Source organism: Neolamprologus multifasciatus, chromosome 3 (assembly GCF_963576455.1).
Source record: "Neolamprologus multifasciatus chromosome 3, fNeoMul1.2, whole genome shotgun sequence".
In the NCBI taxonomy this organism is placed as follows: Eukaryota; Metazoa; Chordata; class Actinopteri; order Cichliformes; family Cichlidae; genus Neolamprologus; species Neolamprologus multifasciatus.
The window spans coordinates 36,247,245-36,267,951 of record NC_140441.1 but is presented as its reverse complement, the minus strand read 5'-3'; the positions used below and the strand labels follow the sequence as shown (position 1 = coordinate 36,267,951).

General features: G+C 39.3%; 1 protein-coding gene across 1 annotated transcript; it reads left to right on the top strand.

The window, feature by feature from the left end:
* The first annotated feature begins 2,317 nt into the window (after nt 1-2,317).
* txk (TXK tyrosine kinase) lies at nt 2,318-20,695 on the top strand. The gene is made up of 16 exons (XM_085141872.1): nt 2,318-6,091; nt 14,439-14,487; nt 14,965-15,046; nt 15,125-15,262; nt 15,342-15,406; nt 15,774-15,833; nt 15,948-16,002; nt 16,732-16,811; nt 16,943-17,070; nt 17,161-17,235; nt 18,498-18,669; nt 18,759-18,975; nt 19,679-19,743; nt 19,870-19,988; nt 20,220-20,377; nt 20,515-20,695. Exons 1-16 carry the CDS (start codon nt 6,079-6,081, stop codon nt 20,584-20,586), a joined length of 1,548 nt encoding a protein of 515 aa, XP_084997998.1. The 5' UTR covers nt 2,318-6,078; the 3' UTR covers nt 20,587-20,695.
* The last annotated feature ends 12 nt before the right edge of the window (nt 20,696-20,707 follow it).

The following is a 20,707-nucleotide window of genomic DNA, read 5'->3' as shown; positions in this document are numbered from 1 at the left end:
CAGCAGGCCTACAGGATACACTAGGTAAATTAGCCAAACTTCACAAGGGATTTATACTTATGTGTTGCATCCAACACGGTGATAAGGACACACACACACATAAATCATCTTCCCAGGGCCTATCGCAGAGTTTTTAAGCCTGTGTTTAAGATTAATGCATAATTTTTAAGGCTCGGGTTCTCATAAGTACCTTAAGCTTTAATCGAGTTCGATCATGAACAGCTGGCAGGAGTGCAGGATTGAGCCTTGACTTTTTTCAGACTAATGACCTGTCTTACTTTATTTCATTGTTGACGTAAACTTTCTAACACATTTCACGGTTTGCTGGTTTCATTTCTTTTATTAGACTGTGGAGGCACAACACTTCCTGTGGGTATACTCTTCATGGCAGGCACTTTGAACCATCGTTATCTTTACTAAAAAAAAGTAGAAGCAGCAGCGAATGACTGAGAACAGAGAAAGGATTGTTATGGATCACAGGTCTTTTCAGTGTTGTTGTGCCACTCAACACCTGATGATTGATAATCAAACATCAGACGCATAATGTTCTTTTTTGTTTCTTGTTTAGATTTGAATCTCTGTCAACATATTGTACCAGAGGTCGGAGTCATATTTGGGAAAACTGTTAAAAGCGAAAAGTGTTGCTCATAATCAGCAAAACAAAGCTAGGTTTTCCAAAAGACCTTCAGTTTCAGCAAATGCCCCAGAAATGTCCTCTAGGTCAATTTAAAATAGGAATATAAGTCACCTACAGTGTCTCAAAGGCAAAGCGTGGAGGAGTTTGGGATGGAGAGATGGATAAACAAAATCTGGATTATTTTACTAGATATTCTTGGGTATTTTTAATTTTTTGTTCTTTTTAAAATATGTTCTTTCTTCAAACTGAACATTTTTGACAAGGAGGAAGACCACACATGACAAATGTCTTGTGGTGGAGAGGAAACGTCTCCATGGCACGGCTACGTCTGCAGCCTGTCTGCAGCTCGGACACCAAGCATTTCACTGCATGTTGTACTCTGTATGATTGTGTATGTGACAAATAAAGGTTGTTTGTTTAAAAGGAAAAGAGAAATCTGCACAGTGCCATGTACCCTGGTAGGCTCAGGTGATTAAAAGGATAACCCTTACATGTTTTGCTGTTATCAGTTAGAGTGGGCTGCGACTTCCTTTCAAACTGTGGGAGGGGTGTCACACCACACGACTGATAGCTGAGTGGAAAATATTTAATGCTGCTTGTGCTGCTGTGTTGGAGGGTTGGTTTTGGAAAGTCTTTGGATCCTGTAAAGAGTGACGACAGCTCTCTGTGAATATATTTTCTAAAACTCACTTTTGAAAAGACATTTTCAAAAGTCAGACCACCTTTGAAGGTGGAAGCATTTATAAGAGCAAATATTTTGGAAAATTGCTAAGTTGACTTTCTCCGCTTTTGCTCATTTTCTGTTATTACACATACTGTGGATGCTCATATTAAACATAGCCAAATGCTGTAAAATGCCCTTAAACATAGTTTCTTTTCTGCTCTTTGCTCTGTCTGAGATCAGAGGGAGGTGATTTCCCATATATGGTCATCTCAGGAAACCAGAATTTGCTGTGACCACAAGAGTCTCATAAAGAGCTAAAACGGCACATGTCCAACACAGGATGCACTGAAGGTGATGTTATTGTAAGCAGTGTTGGTCAAATAATCAGTAACTAATTATTGTGAGTTTCCCGTTACGTGGTAGCGCACTCGGTGCTTGCTTGGAAGTTTAGGGGGTTTTTCACTGTAAAAATAAGTTTTCTTCCCACGCACAATGGACACTAATGTTTTGTCACTTTTTACAGAATCAAACTCAAAGTAAGGTCAGTACTTCCACGCTTTAAACGCTGCACGCTCATACTCTCTCCCGCACTCGATATATTATTCATTGTTGATCTGCACACAGCTGTTGTCACAAACGTCGCACTCGCTTACGTCACTGTCATGAGACATTCTCGCAAAAAAATTCACGGTTTTAGTAACGCAGTAACGCAGCTTGCTTACGGGAAAGTAACGGTAATCTAATTACCATTTTTGCAATAGTAATCCCTTACTTTACTCGTTACTTGAAAAAAGTAATCAGATTACAGTAAGCCCATCTCTGATTGTAAGATATATATGTACTGAAGACTCTACAGTCCAAGTACACACACAAGTGTGGATTGATAGGAAAGGTTACCAGGAGAAAGCTTCTTATTAAAAAGTTTGGCTGTAATGCACAGCAGTGTGTTGGAGAAAACCAAACACAGCATATCAAATGATGGTGGAAGAATGACTATTTGGGCTTTGTTTTACAGGAATGGACAGGTTGCAGGCATGATGTCGACCATGAATTCCTCTGTATACCAAAAATATTCCAAAGATGAACATGAGGCCATTTGTCCAGTTGCTAAATCTTGGATAAAGCTGGACTGTGATCGCTACCACAGATTTGCTGAAAAAGAAAATAACAAAGGAGATTGTTACACGAAGAAACCTTTTCAACTTAAGCGCTCACGCACACAGGTGCCAAGGAAACTATATCTTCCTTGGCTGCTACGCTAAAGCATATTGTACACTGTCAGACCTGCGTGCTGCTCAATAACATTCAATATTTAGTATTTACTTTTACTTACACGTATCTAGGTTGTTATCTCTATATTGTGTTTTCTCTTTTACTGCCCCCTTCCCCTCTGTTTTCTTTCTTTCTTTCTTTCTTTCTTTCTTTCTTTCTTTCTTTCTTTCTTTCTTTCTTTCTTTCTTTCTTTCTTTCTTTCTTTCTAATTGTCTGTCCAATTTGTAATCTCTTAAAATAAAATAAAATAAATAAACAATGATAATATAGATTAATCAAGTGAAACAATTTGGCATTGGCATATTTTCTCCACTTGAAAAAATCAGTCCGTTGCGCATCTTTCCTGGCCTTCAGACAACAATTCTGATGCTAAAGTACCGAACAGGACAGGCAAAAAGAAAAAAAAAGTAATGGGAAAGTGTCAGTGTGCAAGTTACGACTGTTTAACCCTTTAATGATCAGTCTAACAGTGAACTACTATATTACTGCAAACTGCAGTTGAATAAAAGCAGAAATATGAAAAATAAGGTTTTACACTTGACTGGGTTGAACATAAACAAACATACTTCAGGAAAAATGATGATATGCGTGAAACGTGTCACTTAAACATGACTCAAGCCTTCACGAAAGAGAAAAAAAACAGGGGGTTTCCCATCACTTGAGCCTTGACTGGAACTCTTTAAATTGTGTCGTCTTCTTCTTCTTCTTCTGTCATGCTTCAGTAGTAGAGCCACCATCTGGTTATCTCAATGAACCACTTCCTAATGTTTGCTTTCTGCAGATGAAAGCCTGCTTTTATTTAAAAATGTCAGACTTTCAGACTCCTGTAGCGCCTACCTGAGTACAAAGTATGGACAGGCTGTGTTGGGAGTGCTCCCTGTTGTTAATGAATTGTGGGCCCTCAGGAAAACCGCAGTAGTGTGAATGTCTTGTTGTAATCGGAGGGCTGTTCCCATGTGAAACTCTTGAGGTCACCCCAGGCAAGGTGAGAGTGGCAATCAAGAGTGCCCTTTCTCCTCTCTTTGACGAGGCCAGTCTTCACATTTTGGACCAAGAAGACAAACAGTCAGCTGAGACTGAAGAAGTCACTTATATGAGTGACGAGATGTTTCTCTCACTGAAATTGTTACATTCAGATGAACGTTGAACAGAGGTGGTGGATTATGTCACCAGCTATCAACCATCTGCAGTACAAAGCTGTCTTGGGTTGTCTTACCAGGTGTTTCAACCTCTGCTTTCATTTAGCATCAGGTGACCTAACCTGGTCGCACGATGGTTCTCACAGTGGTTTTACACACAGTGGCAATGATCACACCTTTTTTTTGGTTTTGTTTGTTTATACTTTGGCTGATGTGATGAAACACATCATTAATAAAAGGCCAGTGATCATTAGCACCACCACCTACAGCTTTAAATACCTGGAGTTTTAGAAGTGACTAATTCTCTTGGATGAGGGGGGAAATATTTTCATGAATCTAGACCAGTCTAGCTCAATTTTTTTCATACACCCTGTTACGGCCAGGCTCAAAAGCCGCAACATAAAAAAGGAGACGAATACCAGAGTGGTAGTGAGAAGAGGTTTTATCTTAAAATGGCATAGCAAGTTGGCTAAAATGGCTAGTGCCATCGAGGCAAAGACTAGTGAGCTTCCGGGAAGCTTGCCTCAGGTATGCTTTTATCAATTAGCACCGGCTGAAAACATTGAAGAGATTAGGGGCTGCAGAGGGACGTAACACACTCAAGACCTTAAAATCCTGAATTACTGAGAAAAAATGTCTCCCATCTGCCCCGGGGCCTTCTTCATGTATGACATGCCCAAAAAACTTAATCCAGGAGGCTTCCTAGTCACATGTGCAAACCACCTGGTTCTAGGACAACTCAGTCACCCTTGGGACGAAGATTATTTCTGCTACTTATATTCACAGCCTCATTCTTTTGGTCATTACCAGAGCTCGTGACTGTAGGTGAGGGTAGAGACGTAGATCGAGCAGTAAACTGAGAGTTTTGCTTTGACACTCTACTCCTTTTATCACAATGACCCATACAGTCCTGCTGCAGCTATCCTCAGTTGTGAATAAGATTAAGGAGTGACCACAATATGTAGGTGTTGGTCAGCTGTGTGTGTACCTCATCGTTTTGAGTTTGCTGAACTAATTTTAGCAGCTCTGCTATATCTTTGATCTATCTCACTCAGCCAATCACACAGAGGCTAGAAACAGGAAATGTGAAGAAGATACGGGATGTGGCCCTAACCTTTATAGACCAGGTAAAAGAAAAGGTGAAAGTACTCTAACAAGGCATCTGAAATAACATTTTCCTGACCTTTCTTAGGAGGAAATTACAGTTTTGGACGATATTACCCCAGTGCTAAAACTATTCAGTCTGAAACAAAACTCTTACAGTTATCTACTTTACACTGGATGAACCTGTACCCCATGAAATATTTTTATATGCTTTTATTTTACACTAAAGGAATGACTGGATGAGACACTTTCAAGTCACAAAAAGAATTTATGACTTTATGATCCTCTAATCACATACAGTGACTTTGTACTCTGAGCTCCCTAGACAGCATTTGGATAGCTCACAATTACACTACCTCTGATACAGTTTATTTACAGGACAGGTGAATCCTCTGTGGACCAGATGTGGCCAACAATTATGAAAAAAGGGTGGAGCTGTGGCTGAGCTGAAGCATGAATGAGGTCAATCAGGGGCAAATAGAAAACCTGTGTGAGTAACACAGGGTCAAACATTTCTGTTAAAACATTCCTTTTAAAAAAATCTTTGCTAAAGAAATAACAAAAATAAAAAGAGCAGCTGGAGTCAAAGGACCAGATTTTGAACTGGCTCTGACGGTCATAGCAGCTAAGCGGAGGATAAAATATGAGCCCTGTTTTTGCATTATGAGCCTCAGTGTGTGTGTGTGTGTGTGTGTGTGTGCGTGCACTCTTCCTGGAGATATTCACATAGACGGATGCTTTGTGGTTTCATTCACGTCATTCTTTCACTTCCTTTCTGTATCTTTGTCTTCATCTTTCTCCCACTCTCTTTCGCCCGCTCTCTCTCTGTAAACACTGTAAATATAAATGCTCTGCGTTCAGACATTCAAATCTTGATTCATGTGTCCAAAAGCTGACTCAAAAAATCGTCAACAGCAGCAAGGCAACTATCCTCCTCTTCTTTTTTGTGCCCATATCTTCTTTCTTTTGCCTTCTCTTCTTCACCTACTCTACTTCCTCCACCCACCTGCCTGCCCGTGTCTCCGTCTTTCTTTCTACCTCAATCTGTCTCTGCACCCTTGTCGCTCAATTATTCGAAGGTTTCCCACCTGTGGCGTCCTATCAGCTCCGCACCGATGGTTGCAGAAAGAGATTGAACCGAGCTGACCTAAAAAGAACTGAAGAAGAATAAGTGGCGCTGATGAGGAGATAGAAGAAGAGTCAAAGCAGGAGAAGGAGGGAGACAACAAAGAAGAGGTGGAAGACAAAAGAAACAGACAGTCATGATTCACTCAAGTAAGTAATTTACGAACATACGTACAAACCTTGCTTATTTCTTCTTTTGATATTGGAGCAGGATGCAGCAAACTAACAAAAAAGCCAACATTTGCACTGATAAGAATGAGTTACTCAGCGTTAAAGGAGAAAAAGTGAGTAAAATGTGCGGCGTTAGTACGCGGCGTGAAATGAACCCGAGACCATTAAAACGTCATTTAACAAACGGCCGGGCTTAATACCACCATAGGTTTCCTTCACTTTCTACCTGAAGTAACATCAAGGTTACGAATGTCTTCTGAAAGTTTTTGATGTTTCTTGATCTCTGAAGCTGTGGCAGTGAGGCAGTTAAAGGGGACACCAAAATGGCAGTTTGGCTTGAAATGTCACTTCATCACATGACAAAACACAACAAAGACTCAACTGTGGCTCTTTATAATCTTTTAATGCCATGTTCAGGGGTGTCTGCTCCAAAGTTTTCTTCTTAGGCTGCACTGGACTAGCTTTACACGAGTTTTACTTTAATTCTTGCTAATGGCACAATGCCACAGTTATGTTGCTCACGTTCGTACCGTCTGAAGTGACTCACTTGAATGTTCCTTCTTTAAAAAATTAGAATCTCAAAAAAGTCTGAACTGGGATGATTTTCAGGTCTTGTTCTCATTTGTTGCTTAGTTGTCTTAGTTCTCTGACTGTTTCTGGTTTCCCTCTTCTGCAGCCTACCTGACAGTTTTTTTGTAGTCCTTAACAGTAAAGCTTGAGTTTTAACCAGATGAAGTAATTTCCCCTTCATAATTTAAATTAATTTAACTTAGTTTAGCTTTTACCTGCACTTTTACCTGAGAGCCACTGATTTGACCCCCCAAAAAACCAAACAAACACAACAACACGAAAACAGTGTGGCTTAGTTTACGTGTTTAAAAATAAAAGAAGAGAAAATCTGTCTGCACATCCAAAAAAAAGTGTATTTTTTAGCCTGAAACATCTGCTGTTAAACTGTTAAACCATGTTTTGGCTTGAAACTTTTTCCACATTTATTATGCATAAACCCTTGAGCTAAGGACAATGTGAAAATGTCGACCGAAAGCTAAGCAGAGGCAGAGACACCTGTATGCAAACTAACACCTCTGGTTTGCTGAGCAGAAAGGAGTGTTTTGCTTGCTAATGTAAAGTTTCAGTTCTGTTTCTCACATGGTACAAAGGTGCAGTTACCCAGACAGGAAGGTACACTCATACTGGCCTTTAAATCTGAGCAGAAACAAAGTAGAGCTAGTTCAGGTTTCTCCTATATGTTAGTCTCATGTTGACAAAAGTAATGCTAATTTGCTGTCAATTAATGTTTACCATGTTCACCAGGACGGTGGCACTGTTGCCGCACAGCAAGAAGGTCCTGAGTTCAATTCCACCTTCAGGCCGGGGTCTTTCTGTGTGGAGTTTGCATGTTCTCCCCATGTTTGCGTGGCTTCCTCCCACCGTCCAAAGACATGCAGCTTGTGGGGATAGGTTAATTGGATAATCCAAATTGCCACTAGGTGTGAATGTGAGTGCGAATGGTTGTCTGTCCCTGTGTGTTGGCCCTGCGACAGACTGGCGACCTGTCCAGGGTGTACCCCGCCTCTTGCCCTATGACAGCTGGGATAGGCTCCAGCACCCCCCGCGACCCTGAAAAGGATAAGCGGAAGTGAATGGATGGATGGATGGATGTTCACCATCTTAATAAATTGTGTTAGCATATTTATTTGCTTTATGCACTGATTTGCAGCTGAGGCTGATTAGACTTTCACTTCAGAACAAGTTTGCAATTCCAGTTTAGCAGAGGAGAGGCCTAGCGGAGAGCTAGCAGCTACACCTGCCTGTGTCCGCATGCTAAGCAACCAACAGCATCTCTGTTAAAGAATAATTTTAGGCCTTACCAGTAAAACTCCAAGATGAGTTACAAAAACAAAAAGCTGACTTACTTCATAGCAGGCCATAAACGTGTTTCTTTTCAGCATTCTAAAACAGAAGTCTGCAACCAGCCTTATGACACGAACTTCAGTGTTGGCTTCATTTTTCACCCCAAAGGAAATATTACAGTTAATATTTTCAGGCTAACCACAGAAAACAGGAATCAGAAGCCCAAAAAGTGTCAACTAAAATCCACAGCTTTCACTTCAGGTACTCTATATACACTCTGAAACCTTTAACTGTTACTTTTAAAGGACAATTATGACTTTTATTTAGAATCTAAGTGCTTATTTTACCACTTGGTAAAGCAGTAAAGAGTTATACAAATCTTAGAAATCTGAGAATTCACGGATATGGCTTCTGTGGGTTTTTCTGCTGATTACACCCCTCTTAGACCCCCTGGCAATAACAGATACCTCAATAAAACTGTGTGTTCCCTGACCAGCTACGGGAAGTTGCTGCAAGTCTCTAGGTGAAACTGGCTGCAAAGAGGTATGCTACACCAAGATCATCCATACATTTATTGTGGTTGCTAGCAGGTTGCTGTGGTCATCCTTAGTTTGCAAGTAAGATGCCAGTTTGTCTGCAAACACTCTCCAACTAATTACCAAGCAGTAGTGAAACTCAACACAATCTGAGACAAACTGGAAATTGTTTTTCTTCATAGAAACACTTGAAATGTGTTGATTGCAACGATAACTCATAACAGAGTTTCATATTGTAACACTTTGTAAACCTTTTAGAGTTTTGCTTTTACTGATCGGCAAGAGGTTGGCAGGTGTTTGCAGACAAGTTGCCTTTTTTGTGCAGTCAATGGATGACTTTAGCAATCTGCTAGCGGCCAAAGCAAACAGAAGGACGCATCTGATGACTGCTTTCATCTAATGAAAGCCAATAACCTCAACGGATGACTTACTAACCAGGTTGACACAGAGGCTATAGTCAAAGAGTCAGTTTGCTTTAGGGAACTTCCTAACTAAGTGACTTGAAACAGAAGTATCTGCATGATGGCCATATTAAGAGCTGTTTCATCTCTTTAAATACTCAGGAAAGGTGAATAGCTTAGAGGAAACACTGAAACATTTCTTATGAAAAGAAAAGAGATGATTTTACCCCATCAGTCATAATGATAAACAATTAGAAAACATTTGGTTAATATCTACTATGATGCAGTAAGGGGCGAAAATATAAAATGAATGCAGGTCCTGTGGTACCAGCAGGTGGATTCTCTGTAACCATGCCTGAAACAGAAAGTTTTCAGCTGAACGTCCAGTTAGTGGAGCAGAGAACGGTTTGGATCCGTTAATTATTCACAGCCACAGTCATTTGGATGACCTCTGAGCTGAGTCCACAGTTTAACAGCTGCTGTATTGCAGTCACAAGTCACTTCAGTCACAGAAAACCTGAATAGGTAGAGGTTACACTGGATCACCTCTCCAGTAGGAAGTGAAACTATGACGGCACAGGATAGGCAACTATACACAGTATGGCAAACACTTCCTTTCACCTTACAGCCCATTTATTCCTGTTTATTTATCATTACAATGTTGGTAAGGAAGTGACATGATTTCACCGATAAATAGTCCAAGATGAGCATTTTATGATCCTGAAGAAATATGTCAGCTACATAAATGATCACACTGTTGAGGAGTTGCGTTTAAAAGCTGTTTGTTTCTCTGATCACCGAGCTTCTCTTTTCCTAACTCCTGATTCTCCTTCACACCTTTCCTCGACCTTGTGACATTTTCCATTGGGTGATCAGATATAGAAGAGGTCATTCTTTGGGCTATTTGACTGCAGCCCTCGTCTAAAGCTGTCCCACATCCTACTTTTTCTTTACAGGTAAACTTTTAAATAAGTATTCACCAGCTCGGACCACATCCTAAATTAGATTTGACTGCCAGTCCAATGAGATTTAGACTGGCGGTGGCTGCTGGGCTGGGCAGATCCTTCATCCACTCCCAGTAGCCTGATCGTCCTTTAAAACACAACAACCTACAAAAAAGTAAACCGGATTTAGGATTAAAAACTGTACTTTGTAATTATGACATTGTACACCAGTGGGAGGAAAAATGTAAAGTAAAAAAGTTTCAGAATAAATAAATATAAACACAAATCAGTTAATAAAATGTAACTTTTATTTATCCAAAAGTTGAGGTTTTTAGGGCCCCAGCTGATAGAAACCTCGGAGACTGGTTGTTATTAGGGTGTTGGTTCACCAAAAACCACCAGGAGAGTTCATAACTCCCATGGCTTAACTTCTACAACAGGGAGGGCACTTGCAAAGCATGATGGGACATGCCATAGATGCATTTGGCAGTTACAGTTAAAATCACGTGACACTTCGAGCATTTTGCCTTTGAGCGTTTTTTTGTTCTCTCAAACACATAAAGTTGCACAGGAAAGAATGCAGCCATCACACACAGACACACCTGTCTGCTGGCCCACATAAACACACACACACATGCAGGCATGCGCACACAGGTTCACAGGAAACTCCACTTCCTGACAAAGACCTCCTACACAAAACCACAGAGAGAATTTGAACTTAATATCAAGAGATGACCAAAGCTACAGAGGAAGCTGCGTCTGGAGGCAAAAGTCTAATCTGTTCCGTTTGAAATAAAAATTCAAATTATTTAATTAACCTTTAGTTTTATTTGATTTTAGTACAGATAGATAGATAGATAGATAGATAGATAGATAGATAGATAGATAGAGAGAGAGAGAGATGGGAACGTCGACCCATGTGGTTAACTCTTAAGACTATGTGAAATACCCTATGAAAGTCTAGTAGAAAATGTGAATGCCTCATTATGGACACTCTCTACTGTGACCGTCATTGCTTGGCTATACGACAAACAGCCACAAGGAGCAGTACTAGAAGCAAAAATATCAAGCCAGTTTTTGTACCTGCAGAAGTCTGATGACGAAAGGGGCGCCTAAGAAGTACAGCAACCTGCCCGTTCCTGAGGCTTTGGAAACCTCCAAGCTAAGAATTCACCTAATTGTAAAGGTAGAGGCAGGCCAATAAATCAGCAGTTCTCCACTGAACCATCCGAGGTGTACGCTCAGTGGCAGGGGAAGAATATGAGAACAACCTTCCTGAACAGGATCTAGTAACCATCACCGTGGCAGGCACCCAGGAAAGAGTCTCCTGTGTGAAGAGTTGGACAGCACCAGGCCCTGACATGATTCAGACCCACTGGCTGAAGAAACTGACTGCACATCAGGAGCATCTGGCAGCACGAATGAACCACCAGTCGAGAGATGAAACACTCACCTGGAATGGAAAACCAAAGGTCCGAAAGTCCTGATCCTGAAGGAGCCCCATCGAAGTTTCTTATTGTATTAGTATATTTATAAAAATTGACCATTGTGGTTGCTTTGAACTCTGGATTTGCAATACTGGATTCCACTAGAGCAGGAGTGTCCAACTCCAGGCATCAAGTGTCAGTGTCCTGCAGGTTTTAGATATCACCCTGGGTAAACACACCTGAATCAAGTGATTAGGTCTCTGGAGAACCTTAAGACATGTTGAAGAGGTTATCTAACCATTTAAATCAGCTGTGTTGGATCAAGCACACATCTAAAACTTGCAGGACACCGGCCGTTGAGGCATGGAGTTTGACACCCCTGCACTACAGTAACTTTGCATCATTAAAAATTAAATTAAATTAATTAAAATTCTAAATTATCCTTATTTATCTTAAACTGGGCCTCGGTGATTCCTCTCAGGTCATCCTGTGTGTGAAACAAGCTTTTTTGCTCCTTCCCCTTCAATAAAGCTTTATTCTGATTGGTTGCCTCTTGCAACCACCGCAGCCATGTTAGGGATATTTACTCTGTGTGACATCATACAGAGCGCAGAGTGGACCGCCAGAAACTGAGTAGCAGTATATATTTGTAACAGTATATTTAGTATTTGACCCCAAATTAAAAATAAATAAAATAAAGAAGCATTTCAGTGTTGTACTTAATTCAGGTTGAGGTGGAAGGAGAGTCATCCATTCATTAATTAATGTTTCTGGTTCTTTTAAACTGCAGAGAGTGATGAGTAATAGAAACCATTGAGACCATACATTGATGCATCAACTCGTGTTATAATCTGACCTCTTCCCGCAGTGCACCCCTATGTGTGGACACCACACATAGGGCTGCAAAATCCAGGGGTCCAGCATTCGGCCCTTTAATGTGTTACCCTCATGTGCGCTTGTTCACTTATTGCAAATTTTGGTGAAAGATGACTCATCTGACCACACTCTTCTTTTTCCACTAACTCTGGCTCTGTGGTTTTTAGCAACACTGAGCTCTCACTAATGCACTCTTCTTTGTAAAGAGAGCCCTGCCATAACATCTTCTCTCTCTCTCTCTCTCTCTCTCTCTCTCTCTCTCTCTCTCTCTCTCTCTCTTCTTTGATTGTCTGACCGTGCGAACTGACAGTGTGATCACATCCTGCACTTACTCTTACAATCACCTTCATGCAACGTATTGCACTGAGAGCAACACGGCCATCAAATGAAAGCCATTGGCCACAATTTCCGTCGCCGCTTTTACGGATGTCTGCATGCAGACGACACGCTAACATGAGCAGTGTTTTTGACTAAAGACTCTGCTAGCAATAAAACTTTTTCAAAGTCATTCAACTCTCAAGTTTAAGCAATGAAAATAAAGTTGACGTAATTATCATGTCTACACCATATCTGTGATAGACAGTCTGAAGTGCTCCAATATCACTAATTGTGGTTTAGGCTTTGCAGTTCCACTAGATATCTATGACATGCTTAGCTGTTTTAGACAGCTAAGCATGTCATAGACCTCTCCTCATCCACACAGAGATCAGTGTATTTTATGTAACTGGGCCTCAAACGTCATCCAAACACCCTTAAAAGCCTGTCAGCGTTGGCTACTCAGTTTTTAAACGCATGAAATATGAGATATCTCTAAATCTCGTTGTGCGTGTCTTAGTCGTGAGTGAACAGAAATGGAAAATTACATTGAAAGTCAATCAGCAAATGTGAATGTAAACCTGTGTTGTCATTTTATTTTTAAGTGGACTCAGGCAATAGCTCTCTAGACTTTCTGAAGGTCTCTCAGAGATTTTCTTTGGACATTGGCTGCTTTTCCCATTCTTTTTCCACCCTACTATTTTTAGAGGAATATGGTTTTGTTTTGACTTAGGATTCCTAAGTCAAGTCAACTGTTGTTGTCTCTATCCACAGAAAACTTAGCAAAATAAATATTTCAAATCTTTAGGCATTTTGTTATCTGAATGTAAATTGGGAAGGACAGCCGAACACCCAATGGATATTAACTCCTTCATAATAAAAAGCCTGGTCTCAGAAACTAGAGGATGTTAAAACATTTGGGGTCTTTTATTATAAGACTGTCATACATAAAATTTCAATCAATCAATCAATCAAAGCTTTATTCGCCACATGCAGGTTGCCCTGCAGTGAAATGGGACCTCCCACCCCCGACCTTACACACACACACAACACAGACATTACATGGGGATACAAGTCGGAGATCGGTAGCATTACAGAAACACACTGAAATGTACACTACAATGGGAGAGTACAAGAGGAAAAAAGAGACCTCTACTCATGCTGTGCTTCCAAAAGTGAATCCAACTTGACTCTCGATGTGAGAGGTAAAAGTACTCTAGTAGTCAAAGCAGGGAAGAATAAATGTGTTGTAGCAGATAAGAGTGATATAATTATGGAAATTCTTCAGATCTTAAGAGGCTAATCAATGGCCTAGTCAGTGAACCTAGCTTAATGTAGCCCAAGACCATAGATTTTTATTTTGAGGAATAACTAATACGTCAAGTTAAGTTGGAGAGATAGAGTTGAGATGATTTGAGGCATAGTGGATATATTAGAGAAAGGGTGGTGAAGATGGAGCTAGTAGGTAGGAGGAAAAGAGGAAGACCACAGAGGAGCTACAAGGATATACAGTGATGAAGAAGGACATGCAGAGGGTTGGTGTGACATTGGACGATGCTAGGGATTTGCATTCCCTAAAGAGAGCAGTCAAAAGAAGAAGATGAACTAATCCATTAGATTCATTAGTTTAGAAAGCTTCGTGGCAGATCAAGGCTACTGGAACTGTTTGATAGCAGGTGGCCATATTAACCTACAGTGGTGAAAAAATGTTATGTCTTTGATTAATCTAGATTAAAAGAGGAAGAGGTATATTTGAACATAAAAGTGTGCCAGGAATAGAGCCCTGGGAAACTTTTATAAATAGCTCATTTTACCCCACAGTGCCTGTATGGAAGCATCTGCTTATGCTTCATGGTTCAGTTTTTTCCTTTAAATATGACACTCCATGAAAATAAATGAACATATTGAAAGCTCCATTATGTTTACAATTTGTTCACTAATTCAACTCTTTTCTTGTTTGTTCCTTTCTTCAGATCACTCTATCCGGTCGATCATCTGCTGCTGCTGTGCTGTTCAGACCAGGTGGGCATTTAAAGAGACCAAAACAAACATAAAAAAAAAACCAAGGAGCTCGTTCATTTTATAGATACTGATCAAAACATTAAGTTATACCTGATTTTTAAAAAATTATGGGAAGAACAGGAGGTGGGAGTACAGCTGGCACCAAAAACAGAATAACAAGGCAGGGGAAGTAGAATTAAACCCAAGCACATGAGACTCAAGACTTTCAAAATTAAACAGTGCTAATACAGACTGACACACAGACCAAGGCACGTGAAATAAAGGCTGCCTCAAACCTGCATTTTTAAAATGGTCACCAGGAGGCGACTCTGCTGGTTTTATTGCAGGGTCCTTGCCTTAAAATATAAAGCACCACATGGCTACTGTTGTTTTGATTTGGTGCTATATAAATGAAACCGAAGTGAACTGAATCAGTTTGGGTAAAAACAAAAAAACATATGTGGCATATAGACTCACTGATTGATTGGTTGATTCCAGGGAGTTCAGCACTCGTGTGGAGCTGGAGAGCAGAACCTCCCTTTGTTTCCCAAACCGACGGTATTCAGGACAAGCCACCCGGGTAGGTCAAATGGGTTTGCTTCTGTGTGTTTCAATGTTTCGTTCATTTCTATGAATTAATCTTTACTTTTTGTCTCAGTTACAGGTCGAGAGGTCAAGGAGAAAGCTCCCCCTCCCCCCTCCCGAGGGTGAGGACGGTGAAGGTGAGGGCCTCTTGAGTGTCGTGGCCATGTACGACTTCACCGCCAAGGAAAACACTGACCTCACACTCAAACAGGTATACACACACATGCAAACAAATAGACACACAAAAATAAACTGCAGAGATTTGTTCATCTTTTGTGTTGTGACCACAGGGGGAGGAGTACATCATACTGCACAAGCAAGACCAGCTGTGGTGGCGGGCGCAGGACAAGCATGGGTACTTTCACTTTAAATTTCAGTGTTTGTGTTTGTTACAGCAAGAGTATTTTGAGCAATATTACTGCTCATATAAGATATCATAGATCAATTATTGGTGGGATTGTGCTTGATCAGTAAAACAAATAAATATTGTTTTGTTATAGGAATGTGAAGTTTTCTGGACACAAAAATATGTTTGTTTATTTTTGTGATAATAACATATAGTATAGATAAAAATATTTCATAGTGTATGAAATACACCCCACAAGTTTTCATTTTGAAATGTAAATAAATTTTTCAATCTAGAACTATTTTTTTTTTATTTCTTAAACATCTTAAAGATTCTAGATTATCAGTGTTTTTTCTTCCTACTCTGTTTCTATCAGAAATAAAGGCTTCATCCCCAGTAACTATGTGACAGAGAAAAACAAAATCGAGGCAAACCCGTAAGTTTTACCATATTTTTTGACTTTTGCCTTCTTTTTTTCTTTTTTCTTTTGTTTTTAGTCATTTTAGAATCACAAAAACAATCCTTTAAATTCTCGTTGTCCATCCTGTAGGTGGTATTGCAAGAACATCACTAGGACAGAAGCAGAGCAGCTGCTAAGACAAGAGGTATTTATGCACCTATTTAAATGTGCTCTAAGCCGAGCAAAAACAATGGTTTAGCAGTGAAGCATTCATGTATGCTGACATGGCCCGAATCAATGAATATGAGATAAATCAAGCATGCACTGAAGTTTTTACCCCTCTCTAGTCAGTGTTTTTGAGCAGTGTTTAAAAATACTACTACTTAGATAATTGTTGTTTTGGGAGTTATTCCTGACAAAAATGTCTTTGTTTTTGTTTTTAGCTTATCAAATGTGAAAAGCTGTATCTGATTGATTATTTTAGACCAGACTCAAAGTGGATGCTTTTATGCACACACTCAGTATTATATTAGCGAAATTTTGAAATGTAATCTTTAGAGTGTTGGAGATAAACATGACCATATTTGGTCAAGAGGGCGGAGCATCAGATTATCAGCTAATGATGGCAAGTTTGGTTAGTAAACTGTCTTCGAAGATACGTACATGTGATAACCTGTGCAAGACAAGTACCAGCCTGATAAAACAAACTAAAACTTTGCTCTTTAAAACTGTAGCAAAACTATCCTGGGCTGTCTGTACCACAGTAATTACTTGATAATTCAATGTTAAATAGTTTAACATTACAAATGTTGTTTTTTCAAAGCACAAAAAGTGAACTAAAAGAAGAATCCAAATTGAGACACATTATGTTATTTAAAAAAAAATGATTAATGATTATTCAAATAAATAATGTTTATTTCTTGTTTTCTTCCAGGACAAAGAGGGGGGATTTGTGGTCCGGGAGTCTAGTCGAAAGGGAGTCTACATTGTCTCTGTTTACACCAAAACAAATAGGTGATTCATGTAACCTGAAGGGTTAAATCTTAGACTGTCTGACAAAGACAAAAAATACACTGAATTAAAATCACAAACAAAGCACATCTTAACCTACAAACTGATCAATTCTTCTGTTTCTTTGTCTTTAGTTCCAGCGGAGATATCAGGCATTACCAGATTAAAATAACTGACGATGAGCAATACTACTACTTAGCTGAAAAACATATTTTCAGCTCCATACCTGAGGTTATACACTACCATGAACACAACGCAGCAGGTAATTAAGCACATGGTATTTGTAAAAACAATACTGTCAGTTTTCCATTCAATACTGCAGTTAATATGTTTGTTTGCGTGTTTTGTGCAGGTCTAGTGGCCAGGTTGCGATATCCAGTCGGACCAATGGGAAGGTGTGTCCCTGCCACGGCAGGATTCAGCTCAGGTATGTGTATATAAACACTTACAGATCCTCTCTAGTACTAGTCAAAAATACCTGCTAAATTTAGAGATGGAGAAACATGTCAGCTATAGTTCTTACTGAGCCATTGAAACGGTTTTCTATTATACTCATTTCCTAACTCACACATTTTTTATTCTGGGACTGGGTTAGAGTAGCTTTGCATGATTTGCAGTTAAGATACTCATATTTATATCCATGTTTCTATCTATATTGGCTCTTTAGTCATGTAGAAGATCAAATGTCTAAAGATACTGAAGCGCCAACAGAATTTCAACAATTTTGGGGGCTTTAACACATTTTGCCCTTGTAACCTTTAGTGCTTGGCCTGCAGCCTTCATCGCCCTGATGAAAGCTAAGGTTAAAGTGAAATGATCAGTCAATGAATAAAGTTGTTCTTCTTACTAAAAGAATATGATGAACTTTGACAGCCTGCTGAAACTGGATCTTCAACCTTTGTAAACTAATATATTTCCACATAACAGTGGAAATATATAAACAGCTATAATTAGCAGCTTAAACGCAAACTTCTTTCTATCAAATTGCTTCTATAGCTAGCAGTCAAGTTTTAAAATGTGGACAGAATTAGGTCATTCAGAAACTGGTTGTATAAATGTATGCAAATGCCTCCTTAACAAGGACAGGAATGAGAAGCAAGCAGATATGACCAGAGCTACATCTAATATATAGCAAAGTAAATGAGTGAACACAAAAATGAAAGTATCTTTCATTTTGAAAATAGCTGAAAGTATCTTTCGTTTTTGTAGCCTGATTTGAAAAAAGATACAGATTAGAATATAATGTCTGTTTGTAGATGATGTGTTACTTTATATCAGAATTTGTTCCTGTTTCATTTCCCACGCATGCGACTAATAAAGGTTATCTCATCTTAACATTTCCTGTGGCATATTGCAATTATATTATTATCATAGACTAAATGTGGGTGTGTTCTTTATTTTTGAATTATTTTTGAATAAATGTAATCATTATAGGCAATAGGAAAGTGAATCCAAAGTTAGAAAAAATAAAAAGCAATCTAAATATTTAACTAAATAATATAACTAAAGTTTTGTTTTGTTTTTTTAAGAATTAGCAGTTTTTATGAAAAGCACATGGAATTCCCAACTTGTATTTATTCTGTTTCTTATATAGTGGTTGGTTTTTAGGTCTCATAGAGCAAGAGGTTTTGAGATGACCTCACTCATCTCTTTACTCACTTTATCTTGTTCTTGTGTTTTTTCTTCTAGAAAAGTGGGAGATCAATCCCAGTGAGCTGACCTTCATGAAGGAGCTGGGTAGCGGTCAGTTTGGCGTGGTGAGGTTTGGCAAGTGGAGGGGACAGCAAAGAGTGGCTATCAAGGCCATCAGGGAGGGAGCCATGTATGAAGAGGACTTTATCGAGGAGGCCAAAGTCATGATGTAAGGATGTCGGGATGATCCGGATGTGGGAAAAGGAAGAGCAATTAAAGAGCTCCTTAAAAAGAATTTGTGACTGATCTCTCTTTTAGGAGGTTGTGCCACCCGAAGCTTGTACAGCTGTATGGCGTTTGTTTGCAGCAGCGCCCCCTGCTGATCGTAGCTGAGTTCATGGAGAATGGCTGCCTGCTGAACTTCCTGCGGCAAAGGAGCAGAACTCTACCGGAGTCGTGGCTTCTGTCTATGTGCCAGGATGTGTGTGAAGGGATGGATTACCTGGAGGCACATAGTTTCATCCACAGAGACCTGGTGAGCCAACACAGTAATTCTATATAACATGAGTAACAGTCTATGAAATCATGGTATATTTTTTGTAAGATTTTAACCTGTTAATGAGTTTGTACAGACTCCCGTATAATGCATCTTTGACATGTTCAGATTCAGATTCAAGGTCTTTATTGTCAATATAACAATATACACAGTATTCAGTGTACCAAAATACCCCAAGATCCCATGGTGCATTTATAAGAATATAAAAACACACATCTTCAAGAGAGATTAACTAGAAATTATAAATAAATAATAACTTGCTAAATTTAGGTAAAATAAAATCTAAAATACTAAAATATGTGATTTGGTGAAACAGAAGAAGGACGATATTCAAAAAATCAATTTCAAAACTTGTGCTGCTCAACCCAAAGATAAAATAACTAAAATGCTCAAACATACAGTGGCTTGCAAAAGTATTCGGAATTTTTTGAATTTTCCCACATTTTGTCACATTACAGCCACAAACATGAATCAATTTTATTGGAATTCCACGTGAAAGACCAATACAAAGTGGTGTACACGTGAGAATTGGAACGAAAATCATACATGATTCCAAACATTTTTTACAAATAAATAACTGAAAAGTGGGGTGTGTAAAAGATAAATCTCTTTGCCACACAGCCTAGTTGGTAAGCTGTTTCAGCTGAATATTTGGTTTATAATGTTTCTTTTCCATATCCAGGCAGCCAGGAATTGTCTGATTAATGAGTACAATGTGGTGAAAGTCAGCGACTTTGGAATGACCAGGTATGTTCTTTTTTATTTTAACCACATTTGTTATGCAGACTTCCTATAGAATCTAAAGCATGGTGAATAACTACTCCTGCCATCTGTTCTCTGGTTATATTTAAATTCTTCAACTATGTTTTCCAGATACGTTCTAGACAATCAGTACACCAGTTCAATTGGTGCCAAGTTCCCAGTGAAGTGGTCTCCCCCCGAAGTTCTCCACTACAGTAAATACAGCAGCAAGTCTGACATCTGGTCCTATGGTGAGGAAACACAGGCCAAATACACCAAGTGTATAGCTCCTAGTAGTAGCTTAAAATAGATTGCAGCTTCTCTTTTTCTTCCCACTCTCTCTCTCTCTCTACGTGTGCATGTGTGTGTGTCTATATCTATATATCTATATATATATCTATATATCTATATATATACACACACATTACATATAAGTATGTAATATGTGTCTATATTACATATATGTGGCTATTTTTCTCCAGGTGTGGTAATGTGGGAAATATTCTCTGAGGGTCGGACTCCATTTGAAAACCGATCAAATGTGGAAGTAGTTGATGACATCACCAGGGGGATCCGGCTGTACCGACCACAACGTGCTTCACAACCACTGTACGCCATCATGTACCGCTGCTGGCACGAGGTATTAAACATTTTGTATTTTAATATTTTGACTGTACCATGTTTCTACACCTTCTATAAAGAAATGCATGACATCTTCCTCCTCTTCTTCTGTTCATCTACTATTACGTCTCCTTTTCTTCTTCGGTGGTGGTGCAGAAGCCTGATGGTCGGCCATCTTTCTCTGAACTGCTGCAGGAAATCAGAAAACTGGCAGAAAATCAAGACTAGCACACACATATTACTATATCGCTGGACTCCAAACTGTTTGTTTATTGTTGTCATGAATGTAAATATATTTTATTCTGTCTTTGTAAATAAATATTTTTATAAGGCCTTGTTTTAATGCTCC

Coding starts and splice junctions, on each gene's coding strand:
- txk (XM_085141872.1), top strand. Junction 16,812..16,942: donor GTTTACACCAAAACAAATAG/GTGATTCATGTA, acceptor CTTTGTCTTTAG/TTCCAGCGGAGATATCAGGC. Junction 19,989..20,219: donor GTCTGACATCTGGTCCTATG/GTGAGGAAACAC, acceptor ATTTTTCTCCAG/GTGTGGTAATGTGGGAAATA.